Source organism: Coccinella septempunctata, chromosome 3, assembly GCF_907165205.1.
Source record: "Coccinella septempunctata chromosome 3, icCocSept1.1, whole genome shotgun sequence".
NCBI lineage: Eukaryota > Metazoa > Arthropoda > Insecta > Coleoptera > Coccinellidae > Coccinella > Coccinella septempunctata.
In genome coordinates this window covers 35925193-35948309 of record NC_058191.1, presented here as the reverse complement: position 1 = coordinate 35948309, position 23117 = coordinate 35925193, and the positions used below count along the sequence as shown (strand labels likewise).

At 38.8% G+C, this 23117-nt stretch overlaps 1 protein-coding gene and 1 non-coding gene across 3 annotated transcripts in view; both read right to left on the bottom strand.

Annotated features, from left to right (window-relative positions):
* LOC123309331 (transcription factor SOX-13) overlaps positions 1-23117 on the bottom strand; it is a 345241-nt gene that overhangs the window by 258944 nt on the left and 63180 nt on the right. The window contains exon 1 of one of the 2 annotated variants that reach the window (XM_044892395.1): positions 13771-13821. The exons of the other annotated variant lie outside the window; for it this stretch is intronic. Coding sequence (XP_044748330.1) covers positions 13771-13812 — 42 coding nt within the window. The 5' untranslated portion in view covers positions 13813-13821. Of the gene's footprint in view, positions 1-13770; positions 13822-23117 lie in introns of those variants that run through there. 2 annotated transcript variants of the gene reach the window in all.
* Positions 6069-6141, bottom strand: Trnak-uuu. The gene has a single exon. It is a non-coding gene; the product is annotated as a tRNA-Lys (tRNA).

The following is a 23117-nucleotide window of genomic DNA, read 5'->3' as shown; positions in this document are numbered from 1 at the left end:
TAGGTCTGTCACTTGAAGAGAAGTGACCGACTTCCATGACTACATGACAGAGTTTGTTACAGCATTATTAATCACAGAGACGTCGAGTATGAATCAAAATACAGTAGCGACTGCTCTGTGAATTATTCAATATGTTATAATTATAACTTGAAATTGCATCAAGTCGACTTGGGTATAATTAATGATATGCGGTTCACAAGTTGAATTCTCCAGCAGGTTATTGATTTACCGTCGATAGTTTCATGCTATCTTGAAATACAGCAACCAGAGGTACTACTTATCAGTATTGGATTCGTATGGTTCGATTAACAATATCGCCGAGTCAACATGTTCTAGTAGCTCTTTCGACATAATAAAAATAGAAGGACCTTCACAAGTCCTTCAGATCTAATCAGATAGACTTGGATGTACCGAGCCATATGTTCGTGTTTTGTTTCGTTTTTCGTTTTTTGGATGCCGGAGTCACCTTCCACGGTACTTGGAATAAAACATTGTCGAACTTCTAGGGGTTGTGGCTCAGCCATCTTGAATATTCCATAGACAATTTCTGGTGAAATGACTGTTCAGTTTCACAGTTTGGTTTCATTCCTTTTTTGTCTATTCCTTAAAAATTTGAATAATTGAGACAAAATCTTGTCTTGCATCCTCAGAATGTGGCCGCTCCATCTGATTCGGGCCCTCGTTACTTGAGTCCCAATTGTCATACAACTCGCAGGCTGCAAGACTTCAGCATTTGAAACTTTGTGGAACCATATGATGTGCATTATTTGTCTTGGATGACGTTGTTGTGTTTCTTCAAGCTGTTTAATAGGTCTCCTGTAGGGTGTCCAGCTTTCGCTTCCGTAAAGAAGCGTTGGGAGGACCACTGCTGTGTGAACAGCTGTCTTGATCTTCAGATTGAGGTCGGGATTTTGAAACACTCTGTCCTTCAGCTCCCAGAATGCCTGTGATGCTGCATTGATACGGTTGTGTATTTTCGTGTCCAGGTTAGCCCTAGTATTCATGAAGCTTCCCAAGTATTTGAACTGCTCGACCTGTTCTAAAGTTTCATCTTCCAGGCTGATATCTGCCTGAAGATTTTCTGGCGGACTTAATAGGATTTTGGTTCTGTCAATATTGAGTCTAAGGCCCAAAGCTTCGTATATATGTTTATAGGTGATATCTGTAGATCCTCTGAGCTGCTAGCGATAAGTGAGCAGTCGTCTGCATATTGAAGTTCCGTAACTTTGTACGGGTTTTTGCTATGAGGCGATTCAGATTAAACAGGCCTCCATCAAATCTGAATCTCATTCCAACACCTCTCACAGGCATACTCATGTCAGCAATTATAGAGACAGCTATGGCGAAAATATTGAACAGTAAAAGAGCTAACGCACAGCACAGTTAAGAAATGGTCGACTGTAGAGCCATTATGCTGTACTCTAGCAGTGTTGTTGGTATGGAGGCATTCACACACTGCTAAGAATTTTTCTGGTACTCCAAGGCGTCCCATGATTTTCCATAGCGCTCCCGATCTACCGAGTCGGAGGCCTTACTTAAATCGATATAGGCTGTATAGATCCTTGATTGTTGTTCATGGGCGTTCTCTTGCAGCTGTCGCAGTGTAAAAATTAGGTCCACCGTACCTCGATTGGGTCGTAAGCCTCACTGGGATTCAGGTAATAGCTTTTCTGAGAGTGGAATCAGACGATTAGCCATTATCTTCGAGATAATTTCACCGGTTCCTAGGAGTAAGAGGTAGATCAAACTGAGGACGATACGTCACTACAAAATTTCTGATCCGGCGATAAAGAACTTACATTGTGAGTCATTTGTCTGCAATTGAACCAGTGGACGTGCAGCGGTTCCGTAGAGACAAAAGCTGTATTTATGAACCTTTGTGATATTCTCCGCTACTTCAAATCAGTCCCTATTCGTTTCCTATCAAACTTGCTAAGCTGATAAAAATTTTCTTGTCTTCTTAATCCAGGCATGATGAATGATGATAAAAGCTTCAGATAGTTCTTCAGGATTACCGCGTTTGTATTATTTTTGTAAGAACAGTCGATTGCACAAAAACTCTTGAGATATGGTAGAGAAACTGATCGTTTGTTACTTCTTATTTATTGGTTAAAACCGAGTGTTCTATTTTGTATGTCACTCACAGCCAGTTCTATAATCAAGTGGGAAGCCCCACTTCAAAATTGATTGTGGAACTGGCTGTTAGCCTATTTGTTTTCAACTGGATTGGATCTGTGTTCTTCCGAATATTGGAAACTTATTTTGTGTGTCAAGCAGAATTGGGCAAATTCATTACCTGCTTGTGTGACCGTCCCGCTTTTATGAGCTGAAACAATCGCTCTAAAGACCCTGACCTCAGGTCAATGTTTTACCCATTTTTTATTTGTGTTCTTCGTACCTCGTTGCTCCTCATTCAAGATCGCCGGGCTCCCTGTTGCATCTCAATAACCGTGGAAGAGGCAAGAAGTTTGTCGCCTCGGGTCGTTGGGAGCCCACCATGACTTGCAAACACGGCAGGGCTAATTTTATCTCGCCGATGTTGGCTACTGTTGGTTGTGGGTGCGTTCAGTGTTGCACCGCTGAATGACTGGCGGCAACGGTAAATCATTCGTTGGTGCATATTGACCGTGGTTAACGAGCTGACGCAATGGTGATATCGGCACTTTTTCAGACGCTCCACCGATGCGGAGATGATTTAATGGGCGATGACGGATTTTCAGCCGTTTATGTAGCTTTTGCTGGGGCGCGACGTACGATGTTATGTTCGGGCGTCCCTATATCGGTGGTATCGCTAAAAATGGATAGGTTTTTAACGATGGCGAAGAATGGTTCATTCGAAGACCAAATTCGCTAACGCGTGATTGAAAGATGTTCTGAAACGAATCCAGAAAGAAACCATCAGAGATGAGGCATTGCAATCCGACAGTCAAGCTGCTATAGTTGGGGAGCCCAAGAGGGAAATTCGGTTTTACTCGAGCATGTCAGATAAATATATATTGGGTAATTACATGTTGAAAATCTGACAATCTAAAGGTGACGAAAATGTGTGGGAGGGCGCTAAACTTGCAAAATAAAGTCACGTGGCGTGGTGGCTTTTTTCCTCATTTTGAAGATAATAATTCAAGAATAACGGAAAAAATATAATCTGACAGTTTCAGCAAGCCCAAACAATAAAAATTGACCGTAAAGGTCACAAAAATAATTTTTTCCCAATTATCTCCTCTTCTGGGCTTCAAATTGTTTTCGCATTCATTATAGAATTTGTAGAGCATAACATTTTCTACAAATTTTGTCCAAAGCAATTTTTTCTACGTTTGGACGTTTTTGAGATATATCGCGATGAATATACCTCAGACTGGATTTCTTCCTTGACCTTGGCCTTTCGCATGTGAGGCTAAGCTCCTCGCCCTTATCGCTCTCTAACTCGAAAACGGTTGAGAGTAAGTAAAATAGCTTCAGACAAAAGTTGTCATCATCTACAACTTTCATAATGAATACAGAAACGATAAGAGAGGTACTGGAAGGAAAATATTTGAAAAAAAGCTTTGTTATCATCTTCAAACTGTCAGATTAAGAAAACCCTCCTGATTAGTGTCAAAATAATGGGTCAACACGTCTGCAACACCTAGATTAACAATCTGTATGAAAATCTGACACGCTCGAGTATGAAAGCTCAAATCTTCTTGTCATATAAATGAATAAGAGAGTCTGATTGTAGTTTGGTCGTTGTTAATCACTTCGGTATCTAGAACTGAGATGTAGGACAAACTAAGAACGGTATAAAGTAAACTTCTGATCCAGCGATAACCAGATCAAATTTTTATTGGAAAATTTTATAGTCATCTCACTCTAGGCATGATAAACAAATTGAAACATCTCTTTACAGCGGATGGTACGACGATCAAATATAGCTACAAGACACAATTATATGGATTCTAGATGACGTAATGATATCGACGTAGCTTTCGAACATCCACACTGTATAGAAGAGAGCGTCATCAAAAACTGCTTCTGTTCATTCCTCCCAGCAGCGGCATCTCCAACAACCCGAGCCTCCATCGAAACAAACAAGTTTCCAAATAGAATTATGTGTCTCATATAGGAGAGATCGACGTAATGAATCTCCAGCTTATCTAAGTAAACCTCTCGGTAATTTTTTGTTTCATTAAAGAAATCCCCAGATAATGCGGTCGAAATGCCCACAATACCAATCCATTATCCATTGTCCTTCCACTTGACGCGAAGGCATCTCTGCATCTCCGTCGACTATTGTTTATAGAGTAACGGGATGGGCTGTTGCAGCAGCTTTTCTTATTCTTCCTTCCACATCAGAAACGCCGACTTCTATATATCTAATCGGGCACAATAACATACGAGAGACAGAATAAGTGAACGAATAAATTATAGATAAAGGAACAGGGAGAAAAGAACGAGAAAGAATAGTTGTAATTTCTTATTTCTTGTCGAGCGGAACTGAATGTATACAGAGCGGTATACGCTCGTATGCATTAAATCCTCTTTTATCTACCAGTTTGGGAATACGATTAGGTTTTGTGAAGAGTCTCGAATAATATTTGGATGGAAGCAGCATCTACAAATCTTTACTCCGTAAAAATGGTATAGGAAGCTCTTTGTATTGAATTGTCAATGTTCGATCTTCGACTGCTAATTGAAATGATTGACATATTTTAATAATAATAAAAGTGTTTTGTTGACGAATAAATTTGATGATAAACAATTATTCACACAAATGTTCTGAAACGATTACAATTGGTATGATGTTGGCACAGTCTAGCCCGGTTTGTTAATGAGCGAGTACTTGCAGCAACAGTAATTTTTTATATGAAACTTGAAATAAGGAATATTTATCTAACTATCTATCTTTCTATTATAATGATGTTTCATACTGGATGGCACTCGAGTACTACTGGATAATACTCAGAAGCTACTGCCAGTGTTCAATTGGGGTCAGTCTGTTTCTTGCAAGCGTTTTCCATCAGAGAAGAGGCTATGTTGCTCTGACGATGTCAAATGAGACCGAAACCATGGTCAGCATTCGCTTTTCTTCTGTGGAACGTTCTCCATTTAGTTGCCTGACGATGATACAGCTCAGGTGGTGAAATGTTTCACTTCGGAGTTTTTCAATATTTCTTTTCTACTTTTTGGACTCAGTTGCCTTGCATTTTATTGTTTTTAATGGATTTCGATTGTCCAGAAACTGCTTGTTGAGTTAGTCCAGATGAATCAGCTCCTTGATGTTACTCGGATCTGCATATGCAACACAGTGAAAATCAAGGTTTTTTTAGTCTAGCTTTCCATAAACAACTGGTTGCATGGTAAAAACATCTATCATGAAATTTAATACTTAATTCAAAGATATATTTTGAGGGTTTTTTCATGGAAGTGTATCGAATGCCTCTGAATATAACTTTCAATCAAGTCATGATAATAGTCCTTTGAAATCCTATCCAGCTTTCCGTTCAAAACACTTCCTTCTCGAAAACACAATACTTTTACACTGTTTGTTACATTCACATCTTTCTTCCCCGGTGTCTGTCTTCAGAAAAGAGAGCAGGCTGGACAATGCATCCAATTTTAAATATTCTCGAGCACGTAGTCTGATTTGCAAATCCACCGATAAAAGTAACAATGGCAGCAGCCTTAAGAATGGGACTCGAAACAGATGCGACGATGAGATACAGCTGAAGAAGAATGCCCCCTGTCACCTAATGATTAATTAGGCGATTTCGTCTCGCGTATACGGAGATCAAGAGCGCACTCTTGATCTCCCCTGAGTGATCCGGTTTTTCGCGCTGAATTTAGAGCAGGAAGCAAAAATCGAATCGGTCTCCTTCATTCGAACCTCGAAGTAATGAAATGGGACATAATAAAATAACTTTTATTATACTTGTGGAGATCACTGCGAGAAAAATAATTGAAAATATTGATTTTATCCAATTCTGACAGAAAGCATGAGGTCCAACCATACTGAAGTTATTTCTTAATTATTCATCAAAATCATATTGCTGGTTTATAAATATAAAATGATGCAGGAGAATAAAAAGTTTCGCCCGAGCAGGGACTTGAACCCTGGACCCTTGGATTAAAAGTCCAATGCTCTACCGACTGAGCTACCCGGGCTCGATGCTCATGTATTCGATTTGGTGGAATCTATTTGAAGAATATGCACTATCAAGAGTTTCCTCCTGTGATTTCCAAAATTGACGAATTAATAAAGCAGTTCGAAATTGCTCCCAATAACTACTCTAAAACCGTTGATTTTTCACCAAAGATAAGGCTCACGTTGAAATTTCCATAAAAAATCAGTTATCTAACGATGCAAAGGCAAAGATACCTATATTGCCATTTGAATTAGGAAAGAAGTTGTCTTTTTCCTGAATAACCAAAAGTTGGATAGGTCTGAAAATCTCTTAGGAAGAAAGTTCATTGTCAAAAACGCAAACGTGCAAATCTACAGCATAAACTTGTGATTTGTCCATCTAGGTAGATTAATAATGGTGTATTGTATGTACTTTTTATAAATCCAACTCGAAACTGCGCCTATTTTTTGAAAACTAAGCGTTCTTCACTTACTCAGCAGCCACAGAGCTAATCATAAGTATTTGAAACATTCGGTTAAAAACTTTACTGAACAGAATGGAAAAATTTAAAAACAATATGACAACAAAACAGTTTCGTGAATCAAATCTGATCACAATAAAATGTTAACCAAGAACATTTCTTCCGATTGACCTCTCTTAGCCCTCGAAAGCACCTATATATTCATCCTGAGAGACTAAAAAGATGATCATTCCGAATTACATTATCAGTGTTATCTGATTCTCTGATAAAGCCTTATGTTGAATAATCCCCATACTGAACATCTTAATTTCTTTGGAATAAAAACAGGTTTAGATTCAATCCGAATCGATATTGGTCCATGGAAGAAACTTCTTTGGTCCAGTTATCAGAGCAAGAAGCCCCTTGTATAAAACAGGCATTGTCGCCAGATCCTCTGAATGTTTTGTTCGGAATCAGTCTACCTTGGCCGATTTAAATCCCATCGCATTATTACCAACAATGGTGCCAACACACAAGAAAGACAGTGCCCCTAGGGACCTTCTGAATTGGGTGCGACACACAATGCCTATACGGACATCGGTTCAGCGGTCCCCAAACGAAGAATCAGTAGGTAATGTATGCCAAGACACTCGTTGCAAAGTAACGTTACACCCCAAAAAACAGAGGATCAAAGAGGTGGGGGTATAAACCTCCAACTTCTAAATGCCATAGATTTACTTAATTTTGAAAAAAAGAAAACGACTGAAATGGTAAAATTCATATCAATTATTTGTAGGTACAAAAAAATGGTCTAATGGTTCAATAAGAAACCAATTTTCCTTTCACAGCACTCAATAGGTGATCGAATAGACTGCCATTTGGTTCATCATAATCCATATATTCCCACTCGTACAAGAAGCTTGTTGATCTACTTTTTTGGCATGCAGTCAAGAATATTACTCTAACCTCCAGTTTCATAATACAATTTAGAGTCCCTTTAAGCTTAAAGCTTCCTGATGTCATATAATTTAGTACTTTTAATAGGACTAAAGAAGTATCTCATGATAGTTTATTTCAGATTATGACTCACACACTTTTTTTCAGCAAGAAAGCTTAGCAATGATTGTTTGGGAACCTCTCGTTTATCAACAATGATTTTCGGGAAGACGTATGTATATTTTTATTCCGTATCAAAGCCCCTTTTGATATTCAAAGTGGTCCATTATTCCGAGATCCATTGTTTGTCCATTGTGTACCCATCTGGAAGCCTTTTGATTCGCACAGGTGAGCAGAAGCTTGTATCCTTGATATAAATCCTGGAATGAGGACAGCCGTAGATTTGAAGCGGATTCGCTGGAGTACCAGATGGGAAGTTTCAAGAGGCATTTTTATGGATTCAAGAACTATGTTCATTTCAAATGGAAATCACAAAATATACACGTCCTATCGACCCGTAAAAGAAACATTTTCTTTCACGAACACTAGATTATTAAAGTTGCAAACCGTCCCCAGGATTCGCGAAGTGCAGATAGAAGAGCGTGGAATTGCTATCGTACTAGTGGAAGTGCTGCATTTACTCATGTGGATGGAAGAGCATGAACAAGAGCTAGCGTCGCACAAGATCGGCTAATATGACTAATTGCACGACGAAATTCTTCAGAGCATCTAGAAATAATAGATCGTTTCGGCAAGCTCTCGGTGGAATAGTTTGTGGGTAAAAAATCTGGATTAGGTTGCACAGCATTAGCTTAAATCCTTTGACAGATATTCCTCAAACTTTCATTGATGACCTCATTCACAAGATGCCGAAGATTGTGAGAGCACAACTTTAAACACTTGTATCGCTCACAAAAATCTTTTTAGATCTAAACGTGATACATATTCTGAAAGAGCAACTATTCTAGTAATGAATCTGAGAATTTCATCCATCTCGGCACAACCGTTCGGTATGGACGAATTTTTGACCGATTTTTGAACCCATATTTTTCAGGATTTTTCAAAGGCCAGCTTTCCAGTCGTTTATCTCACAATAAAAGTAACCGTAGATGGAAATGTGATACATATTCTGAAAAAGCAGCTCTTCTATTAGAAATAAATCTGTGAATTTCATCCATTTCGGCGTAACCGTTCGGTCTTGACTAATTTTTAACTGAACCCATCTTTTTTAGGATTTTTTGAAGGTCAGTTTTCAAGTCATTAATCTCTCAATAAAAGTAACCGTAGATGGAAATGTGATACATATTCCGAAAGAGCAACTCTTCTAGTAATAAATCTAGAAATTTTCAACGAATTCGTTGCAAGCGTTCGGTCTTGACTTTTTTCAAATGACCCCATATTTTTGGGAGGCAAATTTTGGACACACCAATTTCCCAGAACACATGATACAACGATATTCTAAAAGACCAACCTCTTGTAGAAGTGAATATTTCTCTCAAGTCCTCAAAGGGGGACAAAACAAATATAAGGCTTCGAGATGTAGCACATGAAATGAAATAAAACAAAATGAGAAAGGTCCATAACAGCATCAAGAAACCTCCATCTTCAGTCTTTTTTCCTTAAAAACAACTCCATTCAGATTCCACCCAGTGCGATCCCCCACAAACCAGTTATTCGCGAAGTCGCCTCCCCTACAATCCCCAAATGAACGAAAGCCATTTATATCGCCAGTTATTCTGCGTCGAATTTCGTATCTCAATACACCCCCATTATAGTAATGAAGAGAAAGATCCATAATTATCCGCCAATAGACCGCTTTGATCTTCTAACATCAATTATTGCAATTGCCTCGGAAGAAACTTCAAATGAGAGTCGGGATGAAATGACGTCGACGGGGGTTGGAGGATTGGGAGGGGGGAGTGGGGAAACCGGCGTTCAGTCCATCTCTTGTTCACTTATTACAAGTATGCAGAACGGGATAAGAGGAACGTCTTGGAATTTTAGTCTTGAGAGCCAATCGCCGAGGGTTCGCTGATGAAAGTGCGCCTTGATGCGGTTGTTTTGAACAAACGGACGCTGGAATTGGTGCATGGCGGAGATATGAGTATACACAGACACAGTGTGTGGTTATTTCAGGGGATGATTGGGTGCAGAGACGGCTGAGAGCGTCTGGGCCAGTCTATATCTCACTAGTGAGATAGAAATGAAGAAAACCAGCATACTACCACAGAATATAAACTATTCCTCTTAAGCAATATCATCCCAGGCAATCAGTACATACCAACATCACGGTGAAGTTTCTCTAGAGTCTGTGGAGGATGAGAAAAACGGAGTAATCTCCTTCCATTAATCTCCCAGATCCCAGAAGTGTTCTATGGATGAAAAATAGGGAGATCCAGGGAGCCAAGGCAACAACTGAACAATTGTTGTTACTCTAGGGAGTAACAACAATTGTTCAGTATGTACTAGGGTACATATTAGTCGTTTGAGTCCTTCAAATGAAATTCATAGAGCTTAAAACGAAAATGTCCATAGTTTCAAGAATCCTCACATTCTTGGCCTACAACTACTTCCAATCTACTTCCAGCTGATGATCGAGCTCCATAATTACTTCTTCTGAAGGCAAGGTGAAACTTTTTGCTAAGACAACTCTACAATAAACTCCTGACTAAAAATGGTGTTACCAAGGGTAACACCATATACCAGACAAAATCAAGTTCAAGGTTGAAAGGATGGTTCTGATCCTTGAAAAGTGAGCTCCTCAGCTTGTTACTGTTCTTACCAATTGCTTCCAGATCTCATATAACCTTTCCAAAGGTTGTGTATTCAGCTTATACTAAAATACCTTCCAAACACCATACTATTCCTCTACTATCAGCAATCTGCAAAATCCTGGTGAAATACATCAACTCTGATATCCTTACATATTTCGAAAGCTACCAACTAATACATAAAACGTTTTTTTTTTATAACCTTAGACCTGCTCACAAAATATGTTTGGAGTTCTGCAATACCTTCCTTAGAGTCCGCACTGGATATGAACCAGATGTGGTATGCTGCTCTCCATGATAAACGTCCAAAAGCTATTCCCGAAGAAGTATATAGGCTGCTTTCGATGGACACTCATCTAATTTTCACAGAAGGAGTGCTACTGCAACACCATAGACTAGACAAAATCAAGTTCAAGGTGAAAGGGATGGTCCTAATCCTTGAAAAGTGAGCTCTTCAGCTTGTTACTGTTTAACCAATTTCTTCCAGATCTCATATAACCCTTTCCAAAGGTTGTGTATTCAGCCTATACTAAAATACCTTCCAAACACCATACTATTCCTCTACTATCAGCAATCTGCAAAATCCTGGTGAAATACATCAACTCTGATATCCTTACATATCTCGAACGCTACCAACTAATACATAAAACGTTTTATAGATATCGCCGACAATGATCAACCTTAGACCTGCTCACAAAATATGTTTGGAGTTCTGCAATACCTTCCTTAGGCGGATCGGCCACCGAATGCGAAGTTGCGCGAAGCTGAGCATTTTCTGTACCTACTAATATAATTGACAAGCTACGAATCGAGTGACGTAGCTCGTGATTTAGCATTGAAAAAGCACAGCTTCGCTCAACTTCGCATTCGGTGGCCGATCCGCCTTAGAGTCCGCACTGGATATGAACCAGATGTGGAATGCTGCTCTCCATGATAAATGTCCAAAAGCTATTCCGGAAGAAGTATATAGGCTGCTCTCGATGGACACTCATCTAATTTTCACAGAAGGAGTGCTACTGCAACACCATAGACTAGACAAAATCAAGTTCAAGGTGAAAAGGATGGTCCTAATCCTCGAAAAGTGAGTTCTTCAGCTTGTTACTGTTTAACCAATTTCTTCCAGATCTCATATAACCCTTTCCAAAGGTTGTGTATTCAGCCTATACTAAAATACCTTCCAAACACCATACTATTCCCCTACTATCAGCAATCTGCAAAATCCTGGTGAACAACATCAACTCTGATATCCTTACATATTTCGAACGCTACTAACTAATACATAAAACTTTTTATAGATATCGGATATCGCCGACAATGATTAACCTAAGAACTGCTCACAAAATATGTTTGGAGTTGTGCAATACCTTCCCTAGAGTCCGCACTGGATATCGACCAGATGTGGAATGCTGATCTTCATGATAAACTTCCGAAAGCCATTCCGGAAGAAGTATATAGGCTTTCGATGGACACTCATCTAATTTTCACAGGAGTGCTACTGTGTCCCAGGGATAGACACTAGTACTAACACTGTTTCTGATTCACATCGATGACCTACAACAAACCACCTTATCCACTCTTTTGTAGACGACAGTACGCATTTTGTTTGACAGACCAGTTTCTGTTTTCGACCTGAAGTCGATGAGCAGGTGAATTTCATCGATATACAGTTGAGTTCGGACATCTACATGACCGTTTTTTGATATCTAAAGCGAACATACTTGGAAACTCTCTGCCACTAAAGGCTTTTCTAGAGAGCTTTGACTTGCTGATTTCGCAGATGCCGTAGGTAACTTAATTCAAAGAACAAATATATCAACCTCCTCTTGAAGTGTATGAATCACTAAACTAACAAGAGAGTTTCAAACTATGGAAAAAATTCATTCATTTGTAAAGAAATAGAATTGAATCGTTCTCTTTTCGTAATTTATGACGGTAAATGCAATACACTGATGAAATATTCCGGAAACTAAGCGTAGGAAAAACGTTTCCATCTAAAACGGGTAATCGGAATTCGGTTCTGCCTTCTCACAGACTGAATCAAAAGGAAAACTCGAAGCGGGTTCTCAGAACTGAGAAACAAACATAGCCAGTTTCACGAAGGCTCTCCTTGTACCTCTTGTTAACATAAAATAGCAGAACAAACAGAAAGCTGCTTATTTCCCTTCTTATATCCCATGCTACCCCCTATAATTAATTATCGTATTGCTTTAATGCTTTCCAAGTTTCCTGTGCGCCATTATCTAACTTGTCTGTATTCAGACTATCGGGATTCGAAGAAAATCCTTCTGTATTCGTCTGGAATTCAATGTCTGATTAGAAAAGGAAGCAATGACTTTAAATTTCAGAAATATTCCTACCAATTGAACCAGTATCTAATTTTTCGATCATACCGATGAAAAAGCCTTTAGATTTCTGCTGTTCCTGCCTCTGTTATGGGTTTCACAGAGGTAAACCCGTCTGTAATCATAATTACTCACCGTTTAGAGAAAAGCTTTTTCAGTGCTTCAATTCAAATGTCCAAGATTTCTCTATAGAAAAGAAAACACTTGATGAACCTACTTTATTGATTCGATTCATTAGCAATATGAATATGAATCAGAAATATCGAAAAAATATTTTTAGGGATGATAGAACATCAGGAAATAAGTACCCTTTGTCTAATGATGTTGAAACTCTTGAAAGTGTGCCTGAGACTGTTTTTTCCACATATCTCCAGAATAAAACATGAAACGTTATTTGCTTGTATCTTCAGGTTATGCCATATGCCATATCAAATTCAACTTTATTGCTCCCAGAGTATCTGTCCTTCCAATGCAAGGTCTTCTCCGTCTGTGAATCGGCTTAAGCACACTCAAAATAGAAGTATTAACACTTTAAGTTACCCGTCAATCGTACACAGCTCCATTCTGGTCTTTAATTCTCTCGATTATAGATGTGACATTTGATTGACACCTTTATATGGTTCGGAAAGTAGCCTAGCGGCGTTTCTCCGTTGCTTTTTGACGTGAGAGAAGGCAGCTTCTTCCCTTACGAGCTTTCCCACAGCCGACGAAGAACATGTTACAGCTCGGGAACTTCGGAATTGACCTTTGTAATTGGAATACTCATCGATCGCGCCAATTTACTCATCTCCAGTTGCTAGGAGAAGTTGGGAGAAAAAAGTGTACGTAAGAATGTTTCCCACGTGTTAATATTGAACTTTGATAAGAAAATTACCGATTCACTGATGTGCTCTCTTGTATTTTCAGGCATGAATATAAGACATTGTTAGGCAAAATTCTACGATTATGGATGTGTCTATCAAAGAACTCCATCATTCCCATTAGAGTGAATGGTTCGAATTGAGAGATAATGGTGCAATATATGGGTTAATTTTCGGTTTATCTCCTATAAATAGAATGGTTATGCCATTTTCGTAGCAATAATTCCGAAATGCCGCAGGCGTTTTGTGTGATACCACCACAGTCGACTATTTGGAGTTCAGTGATTTTAATCAGCTTACCTTCATCTGGGCCAGTGAAAGGTTTTTCTTATTCGTCACCATCGTCGAAAATCCACAGCGGTATGACCTGAAAAATGATAAATTGGTTACTATGAAGCCCAACCCATCATTGCCATCCAAGATCAAGTGGTTCCAACAAGGAACTATATGAAATATATCGCCAAGGACGCCTAAGTGGTGGACTATTATAGCTGTCGCTATGGCTGTGGGACACATGAAACCATCCAGCTCATCACCGGGGGATGCCAGAAATTTTCAAGCACGGAGTACAAGAATGGACCTGGAGCAGTTGCCATGACAAGATATTCAGATAGGCATATCGAAATATTTCATAATACAGAGACCTCGAGGAACAAACCAGGAAATAATGAAAGTTGGAGGATATCAAGTGCATCCCTATTGTCATTTCATCAACAGGCCTGATACAAAAAAAACTGACAGAGAATCTGAAGAATCTTGAATTGGACGACACCATCTATAGAGTCATCCAGAAAGCGGTACCTACTGCTGGAGATGGCGAGAACGGTACTTAAGTTCCTGGGAAATGCAGAACATGGAAGAGAACAGCGTCCACTTCGACAAAAGATGTGGGAAGATCAGGAACCCAACGAACACCAGGTACAAGAGGAGAAAGATTGACATCAGAAAGCCGAGGAGCACAGAGAACCCGAAAACTGCAAAAGGACTCCACCAGAGCTTGATCCTTTTGATATCTAGGATAAGTGAATCTTCCTCTGGAGAGGAGTGTGAAAACCGCAACGCTAAACTCATTAATACCCCTTCATTATGTTCAGCTAATGTAAGTCCTCATTTCCTACCTCACACAACGAAAATTGTCCATTCAGAAGTGATTCTCAGCGCCTTCGAAACCTCCGACAAGCAACGTGGAGTCCTCGCACATCTCTTCCATTATCAACGACATTCCAAAAGCCATGTACCTGCAAAAATCTTCGCGGGTAAACACACGGACGACATACATTTACAGGTCGCAAATACAGCCGGGGGCAAACGCGTCGCATTTGTTTGTCGGCGACCATAGCTCAGCGGGACACGTTTACATTCGAACATGGTGGACAAGATTGTCCATTGTCACCTGCGTCTTGTTGCCAGAAGACGTGTCGGTTTGCGGCGCCACATTTCAAGTAACACGGCCCCTTGGAATTCGAATCGGAACACAGCCAAACGGTCATGGAGAGACAATGATATCACCACAGTTTGTGGTGCTAGCATTGTGCTAAAATCACGTCACAATAGGTTAGGTTAGGTTCTCACTAGATCAGTAGTAGATATTATGCACTAAAAGTTGGATTATCTCGACGACTTTTCTACTGGCTGATATTTGACGAAAAAGCCAACCTCTGGCTGCTTCGTTTTTCAATATATCTCACGATTGACGATTGTTTAAAGGTATTGAGGTTGAATGAAAAGCCAAAACAATCTTATATTCTAAAATCCTTCATTTTGCTTCATTCCTAGCACTTCCTTATAACGTTGTCCCCTGAGACTCAGATCATTGAATTTTCTCTTTAGCTCGAAAACGGTTGAGGGTATGAAAAAATTGCTTCGAAGAAAGTTGTATAGAATTTTGGTATACTTAACAACTTACAACTTTCATAATGAATACAAAAACGATTAGAGGTACAAGAAGGGAGACATTTTGAAAAAATGCATTGCTATCATCTTCAAACAGTCAAATTGAGAAAACCACCCCTGATTATTGTCAGAATAATGGGTCAACACGACTGCAACACTAGAATTCATTATCAGAGACATGCAGGGCATATATAATATTTTAATCTGACACGCTGGAATATGAACCTACACCTGACGATTTTTTTTACATCTTTGAAACCTGCAGACGCTTTCCCTACCGCTGGAAGTGCATACATCATTGATCCTTTTTCTCTTTCTACCATTTAATCTTCAAAATTCACTAGGTCTCTACGACGCTCGAGTAAATCCCGATGTAGCATCGTGGGCTCCCCAACTATGCATGTAATTGAGAATAATTGTCGAGGTTATTTGGAAAATATGCATCTTCAGAAATCCTTCATATTCTCAACTTTTCACGAGCAGTTTATTCAAAGCTATGTGGTGAGTTTTTTGTTATTTATTTTATTGTTGCTTCTTTTCTCAAACCTTGATCTTTAAATGAGAAACTTCTTATTTTTTTGGGGGAACTATCTGAAAGTTTCTGCTAGTAATAGACTGAGAAATCGTTTCGACTTCAGTTTCACTTGGTATCAGTGGAATTTATCAAACAGACGAGTGCAATTAGAGCGATCTCATGTAACACTCTATGCAGCATCCCCGAATCCACTAATTTTCCATCTGACGAGCGTGCCGACGCAGGAGAAACGTCCAAATGCCGCCGGGGCACTAATTGATACGCTCCTGATCCGATTTTGATGATTTAATCCTTTCGTTTTGCCTCCGCCTTATTGTGCAGCATCCGCACGGTTGCCACCCTACGCTCTCCGCGGTCTCTATGACAAATGACCCTTGTCGGGGTAAGTGAGAGATTTTCGCCGAGATACATGGGTCCATCCTTTTAATTTATGAAATATGGCATTTGATTTATGTGTCGCGTAGTGTGTGTGTTGTGGCGGCTGTTATTCGGGGGGCCTAATTGAGAAACCAGTTGAATCGGGGGTTTGGAGGTATGAGATTCCTGGTAGGGAATTCATTTTATGGCAATAAAGATGACAGATGCATTCGCGAAATTTTCGAATCGGTAGAGAGATACTGTTCAGAAATATTCGCTTCTTCTTCTGGCTTTCTGACTATGATAGCTTTGTTCGTCAATGTCAGCAACAAAGTATCGAAGGTTCAAGACTTCATCTCAAAGTAGAGAATGAACAGGATTTCAACATTACTCCTGAGGCGACAACACCCTGTAAGCAATCCAGATATGGGGAGTCTGGGAGAGTTAATCCCTTTCCACTCTGAAGCCAGTTAAGTTGTATCTGTTAATGTGAGCCACACATTTTTTTGCGTGAAGATATCATGCTCAAATAGCTAACGATAGATATAAGTAAAGAGATGGTGAGATGAATATTTTGAGGACAGCAATTCTTTTTTTAGGACCCGAAAATTAAACCGTTAGGTCTTGAGCAAGTATTAACTGAACCCAACTTTTTGGGAATTTTTCGAAGGTCAGATTTCCAGTAGTTTTTCTTCCAGGATAATTATCGTAGTTCAAAATGTGATACATACTCTGATAGAGTATGATATGAGTAATCTGAGAAGTTCATCCATCTAGGCGCAACCGTTCGGTCTTGAGCAAGTTTTGACTGAAACCAACATTTTGGGAATTTTCGAAGGTCAGATTTCGAGGAGTTTTTCATTCAGGATAATAATCGTAGATCTAAATGTGATACATATTCTGGAAGAGCAACTCTTCAAGTTATAAATCTTCAACCATTTCGGAACCACCGTTCGGTCTTGACGAATTCTCTAGTGAAATATGCAATTTTTGAAAAATGCCCTTTACAAGATAAAAATCTGAACGAAAGGAGATAGGCTTTCAAAACTGCACGCTCAATTTCATACCAAAATTTCAAATATCTGGCCCTGTTTTGGAGAAAATTTTCGAATTTACTTCGTGGAGATCTCTAGAGTGCAATTGAATCATAAACTGTTTTTCTAGAATCTTCAAAACAAATTCTATGCACTCCTTATCTTAAGACAGTAATAGAATGTCCTGATTCTCAGACAGCGTAGAAAATAGGTCATTTTAGGGGGTCTAACCCCTTGCTCATTTTCGACCCAAAAAATCGAGATTTTCGAAATCGAGTTTTTGTGCTAGGGTGGAAGCCTAGGCAACGCTGATTATATAACCGGAAATCCCAATTGGATCAGGAGAATAAAACAGGAGGTATCGCAGATTGAAAATTGCAATTTTTGAAAAATGCCATTTCCAGAAAGCAAATCTGAACGAACGAAGATAGGCTTCCGAAATTGCTTGCAATACATTCAGCGTGTTCGAAAACCTATATTTATATATATATATTACGGGATAAAGTTACAATATATAATAATAGTACATATAGTGTGTAACCAAATACAGCCTATTGCCGCCTTCCCGTCACCCTCCTCCACACTTCTCTGTTCAGAACGTCCTCAGTATTCAAATCCTGGGCCTCCATTGCCTCCCTGATCGTACCGTTCCAGGATTTCCTTGGTCTTCCCCGTTTCCTTCTGCCAGCAGGAGTCCACTGGAAAATTTGTTTCGGTAACCTATCCTCTTGCATACGAAGGACATGTCAGAACCATTTAAGACTTCTCTTTTCTATACGCTGCAGTACCGTCTCCTCTGCCTTCATGATTTGTCTTATTTCGGCATTTGTCCTTCGTTCCATTCTTGATATTCCGGCACTCCTTCTGAGGTAGTCCATCTCCACTGCCTGAATCTTCCTTCTAGAGTCTGCGTTGAGTGTCCACAGCTCTGAGCCATAACACAGCACCGATTCCACCAGTGTAAGGCCAAGTCGTTTTTTGGTTTTGGAAGATATGTGCCGATCCCACCAAAGACTATTGAGACATCCAATTACCTTCTTGCTGTTTTGAATTCTTGTTCTTATCTCCTCCACACCAATGCCGTCTTTATTGATTGTAGCTCCGAGGTACTTGAACTTGTTAACTTGTTGGATTTGTACATCATTATTGATGAGTACCTCAAAGCGAGCACTGGAGTTGATGACCAGGTATTCTGTTTTCTTCAGACTAACTTGCAGTCCCCATCTCTTGTATTCGTCATACAGTCTTTTGATCATAAACTCCAGATCATAGGAGTCTTGGGCTATCACAACCTGGTCATCAGCAAAGCTAAGGGAGAAGAGAGTTCCATTCCCAATCGGCACTCCCATCCCCTCGCATCTTCTTTTCCACTCTCCAAGTGCTACTTCGACATAGGCATTGAAAAGTAGGGGAGACAAGCTGCCTATATTTCCATACCAAAATTTCAACTATCTGGCCCTGTTTCAGAGAAAATAATTTTTTTTGTTTTTCCACTATTCATTTTCGAGTTGACATCGAAAAGCTCTCTGGAGTGCAATTCTCTATTAAATCATGAACTATTTGGTTCTCTAGAATCTTCAAAGCAATTTCTATTCACTTCATATCCGAGGACAGTGATAGAACATCCTGATTTTCAGACAGAGTAGCAAATATGTCATTTTAGGGGGGTCTAACCCCTTGCTCATATTTGACCTAAAAATTCGAGATTTTCGAAATCGAGTTTTTGTGCTAGGGTGGAAGCCCAGGCAACGCTGATTATATAACCGGAAATCCCAATAGGATCAGACGAATATAACAGGAGATATCGCAGATTGAAATTTGCAATTTTTTAAAAAATGCCATTTTGAAAATGAAAATCTAAACGAAAGGAGATAGGCTTCCGCAAATGGCTGCAATAGATGCAGCGTATTCGGAAACCTATATTTTCATACCAAACTTCCCAATATCTGACAATTTTTGAGAGAAAATATTTTTTTTTGTTTTTCCAATTTTCATTTTCGAGTTGACTTCGAAGAGCTCTCTGGAGTGCAATTCTCTATTGAATCATGAACTATTTGGTTTTCTAGAATCTTCAAAACAATTTCTATGCACTCCATATCCGAAGACAGTGATAGAACATCCTGATTTTTAGACAGAGTAGCAAATAGGTAATTTTAGGGGGGTCTAACCCCTTGCTCATTTTTGACCTAATAATTCGAGATTTTCGAAATCGAGTTTTTGTGCTAGGGCGGAAGCCTAGGCAACGCTGATTATATAACTGGAAATCCCAATAGGATCAGACGAATATAACAGGAGATATCGCAGATTGGAATTTGCAATTTTTTAAAAAATGCCATTTTGAAGATGAAAATCTGAACAAAAGGAGATAGGCTTCCGCAAATGGTTGCAATAGATTAAGAGTATTCGAAAACCTATATTTTCATACCAAACTTTAAGATATATAACACTGTTTGAGAGAAAATAATTTTTTTGTTTTTCCAATTTTCATTTTCGAGTTGACTTCGAAGAGCTCTCTGGAGTGCAATTCTCTAATGAATCATGAACTATTTGGTTTTCTAGAATCTTCAAAACAATTTCTATGCACTCCATATCCGAGGACAGTGATAGAACATCCTGATTTTTAGACAGAGTAGCAAATATGTCATTTTAGGGTGGTCTAACCCCTTGCTCATTTTTGACCTAGAAATTCGAGATTTTCGAAATCGAGTTTTTGTGCTAGGGTGGAAGCCCAGGCAACGCTGATTATATAACCGGAAATCCCAATAGGATCAGACGAATATAACAGGAGATATCGCAGATTGAAATTTGCAATTTTTAAAAAAATGCCATTTTGAAGATGAAAATCTAATCGAAAGGAGATAGGCTTCCGCAAATGGCTGCAATAGATGCAGCGTATTCGAAAACCTATATTTTCATACCAAACTTCACAATATCTGACAATTTTTGAGAGAAAATAATTTTTTTTGTTTTTCCAATTTTCATTTTCGAGTTGACTTCGAAGAGCTCTCTGGAGTGCAATTCTCTATTGAATCATGAACTATTTGGTTTTCTAGAATCTTCAGAACAATTTCTATGCACTCCATATCCGAGGACAGTGATAGAACATCCTGATTTTTAGACAGAGTAGCAAATATGTCATTTTAGGGGGGTCTAACCCCTTGCTCATTTTTGACCTAAAAATTCGAGATTTTCGATATCGAGTTTTTGTGCTAGGGTGGAAGCCTAGGCAACGCTGATTATATAACTGGAAATCCCAATAGGATCAGACGAATATAACAGGAGATATCGCAGATTGAAATTTGCAATTTTTTAAAAAATGCCATTTTGAAGATGAAAATCTAAACAAAGGGAGATAGGCTTCCGCAAATGGCTGCAATAGATCCAGCGTATTCGAAAACCTATATTTTCATACCAAACTTCCCAATATCTGACAATTTATGAGAGAAAATAATTTTTTTTGTTTTTCCACTTTTCATTTTCGAGTTGACTTCGAAGAGCTCTCTGGAGTGCAATTCTCTTTTGAATCATGAACTATTTGGTTTTCTAGAATCTTCAAAGCAATTTCTATGCACTACATATCCGAGGACAGTGATAGAACATCCTGATTTTTAGACAGAGTAGCAAATATGTCATTTTAGGGTGGTCTAACCCCTTGCTCATTTTTGACCTAGAAATTCGAGATTTTCGAAATCGAGTTTTTGTGCTAGGGTGGAAGCCCAGGCAACGCTGATTATATAACCGGAAATCCCAATAGGATCAGACGAATATAACAGGAGATATCGCAGATTGAAATTTGCAATTTTTAAAAAAATGCCATTTTGAAGATGAAAATCTAAACAAAGGGAGATAGGCTTCCGCAAATGGCTGCAATAGTTTCAGCGTATTCGAAAACCTATATTTTCATACCAAACTTTCCAATATCTAACACTGTTTGAGAGAAAATAATTTTTTTTTGTTTTTCCACTTTTCATTTTCGAGTTGACTTCGAAGAGCTCTCTGGAGTGCAATTCTCTATTGAATCATGAACTATTTGGTTCTCTAGAATCTTCAAAGCAATTTCTATTCACTCCATATCCGAGGACAGTGATAGAACATCCTGATTTTTAGACAGAGTAGCAAATATGTCATTTTAGGGGGGTCTAACCCCTTGCTCATTTTTGACCTAAAAATTCGAGATTTTCGATATCGAGTTTTTGTGCTAGGGTGGAAGCCTAGGCAACGCTGATTATATAACTGGAAATCCCAATAGGATCAGACGAATATAACAGGAGATATCGCAGATTGAAATTTGCAATTTTTTAAAAAATGCCATTTTGAAGATGAAAATCTAAACAAAGGGAGATAGGCTTCCGCAAATGGCTGCAATAGATCCAGCGTATTCGAAAACCTATATTTTCATACCAAACTTCCCAATATCTGACAATTTTTGAGAGAAAATAATTTTTTTTGTTTTTCCACTTTTCATTTTCGAGTTGACTTCGAAGAGCTCTCTGGAGTGCAATTCTCTTTTGAATCATGAACTATTTGGTTTTCTAGAATCTTCAAAGCAATTTCTATGCACTACATATCCGAGGACAGTGATAGAACATCCTGATTTTTAGACAGAGTAGCAAATATGTCATTTTAAGGGGGTCTAACCCCTTGCTCATTTTTGACCTAGAAATTCGAGATTTTCGAAATCGAGTTTTTGTGCTAGGGTGGAAGCCTAGGCAACGCTGATTATACAACCGGAAATCCCAATAGGATCAGACGAATATAACAGGAGATATCGCAGATTGAAATTTGCAATTTTTTAAAAAATGCCATTTTGAAGATGAAAATCTAATCGAAAGGAGATAGGCTTCCGCAAATGGCTGCAATAGATGCAGCGTATTCGAAAACCTATATTTTCATACCAAACTTCACAATATCTGACAATTTTTGAGAGAAAATAATTTTTTTTGTTTTTCCAATTTTCATTTTCGAGTTGACTTCGAAGAGCTCTCTGGAATGCAATTCTCTATTGAATCATGAACTATTTGGTTTTCTAGAATCTTCAAAACAATTTCTATGCACTCCATATCCGAGGACAGTGATAGAACATCCTGATTTTTAAACAGAGTAGCAAATATGTCATTTTAGGGGGGTCTAACCCCTTGCTCATTTTTGACCTAAAAATTCGAGATTTTCAATATAGAGTTTTTGTGCTAGGGTGGAAGAATAGGCAACGCTGATTATATAACTGGAAATCCCAATAGGATCAGATGAATATAACAGGAGATATCGCTGATTGAAATTTACAATTTTTTTAAAAATGCCATTTTGAAGATGAAAATCTAAACAGAGAGGGATAGTCTTCCGCAAATGGCTGCAATAGATTCAGCGTATTCGAAAACCTATATTTTCATACCAAACTTTCCAATATCTAACACTGTTTGAGAGAAAATAATTTTTTTGTTTTTCCACTTTTCATTTTCGAGTTGACTTCGAAGAGCTCTCTGGAGTGCAATTCTCTATTGAATCATGAACTATTTGGTTCTCTAGAATCTTCAAAGCAATTTCTATTCACTCCATATCCGAGGACAGTGATAGAACATCCTGATTTTTAGACAGAGTAGCAAATATGTCATTTTAGGGGGGTCTAACCCCTTGCTCATTTTTGACCTAAAAATTCGAGATTTTCGAAATCGAGTTTTTGTGCTAGGGTGAAAGCCCAGGCAACGCTGATTATATAACCGGAAATCCCAATAGGATCAGACGAATATAACAGGAGATATCGCAGATTGAAATTTGCAATTTTTCAAAAAATGCCATTTTGAAGATGAAAATCTAAACAGAGGGAGATAGGC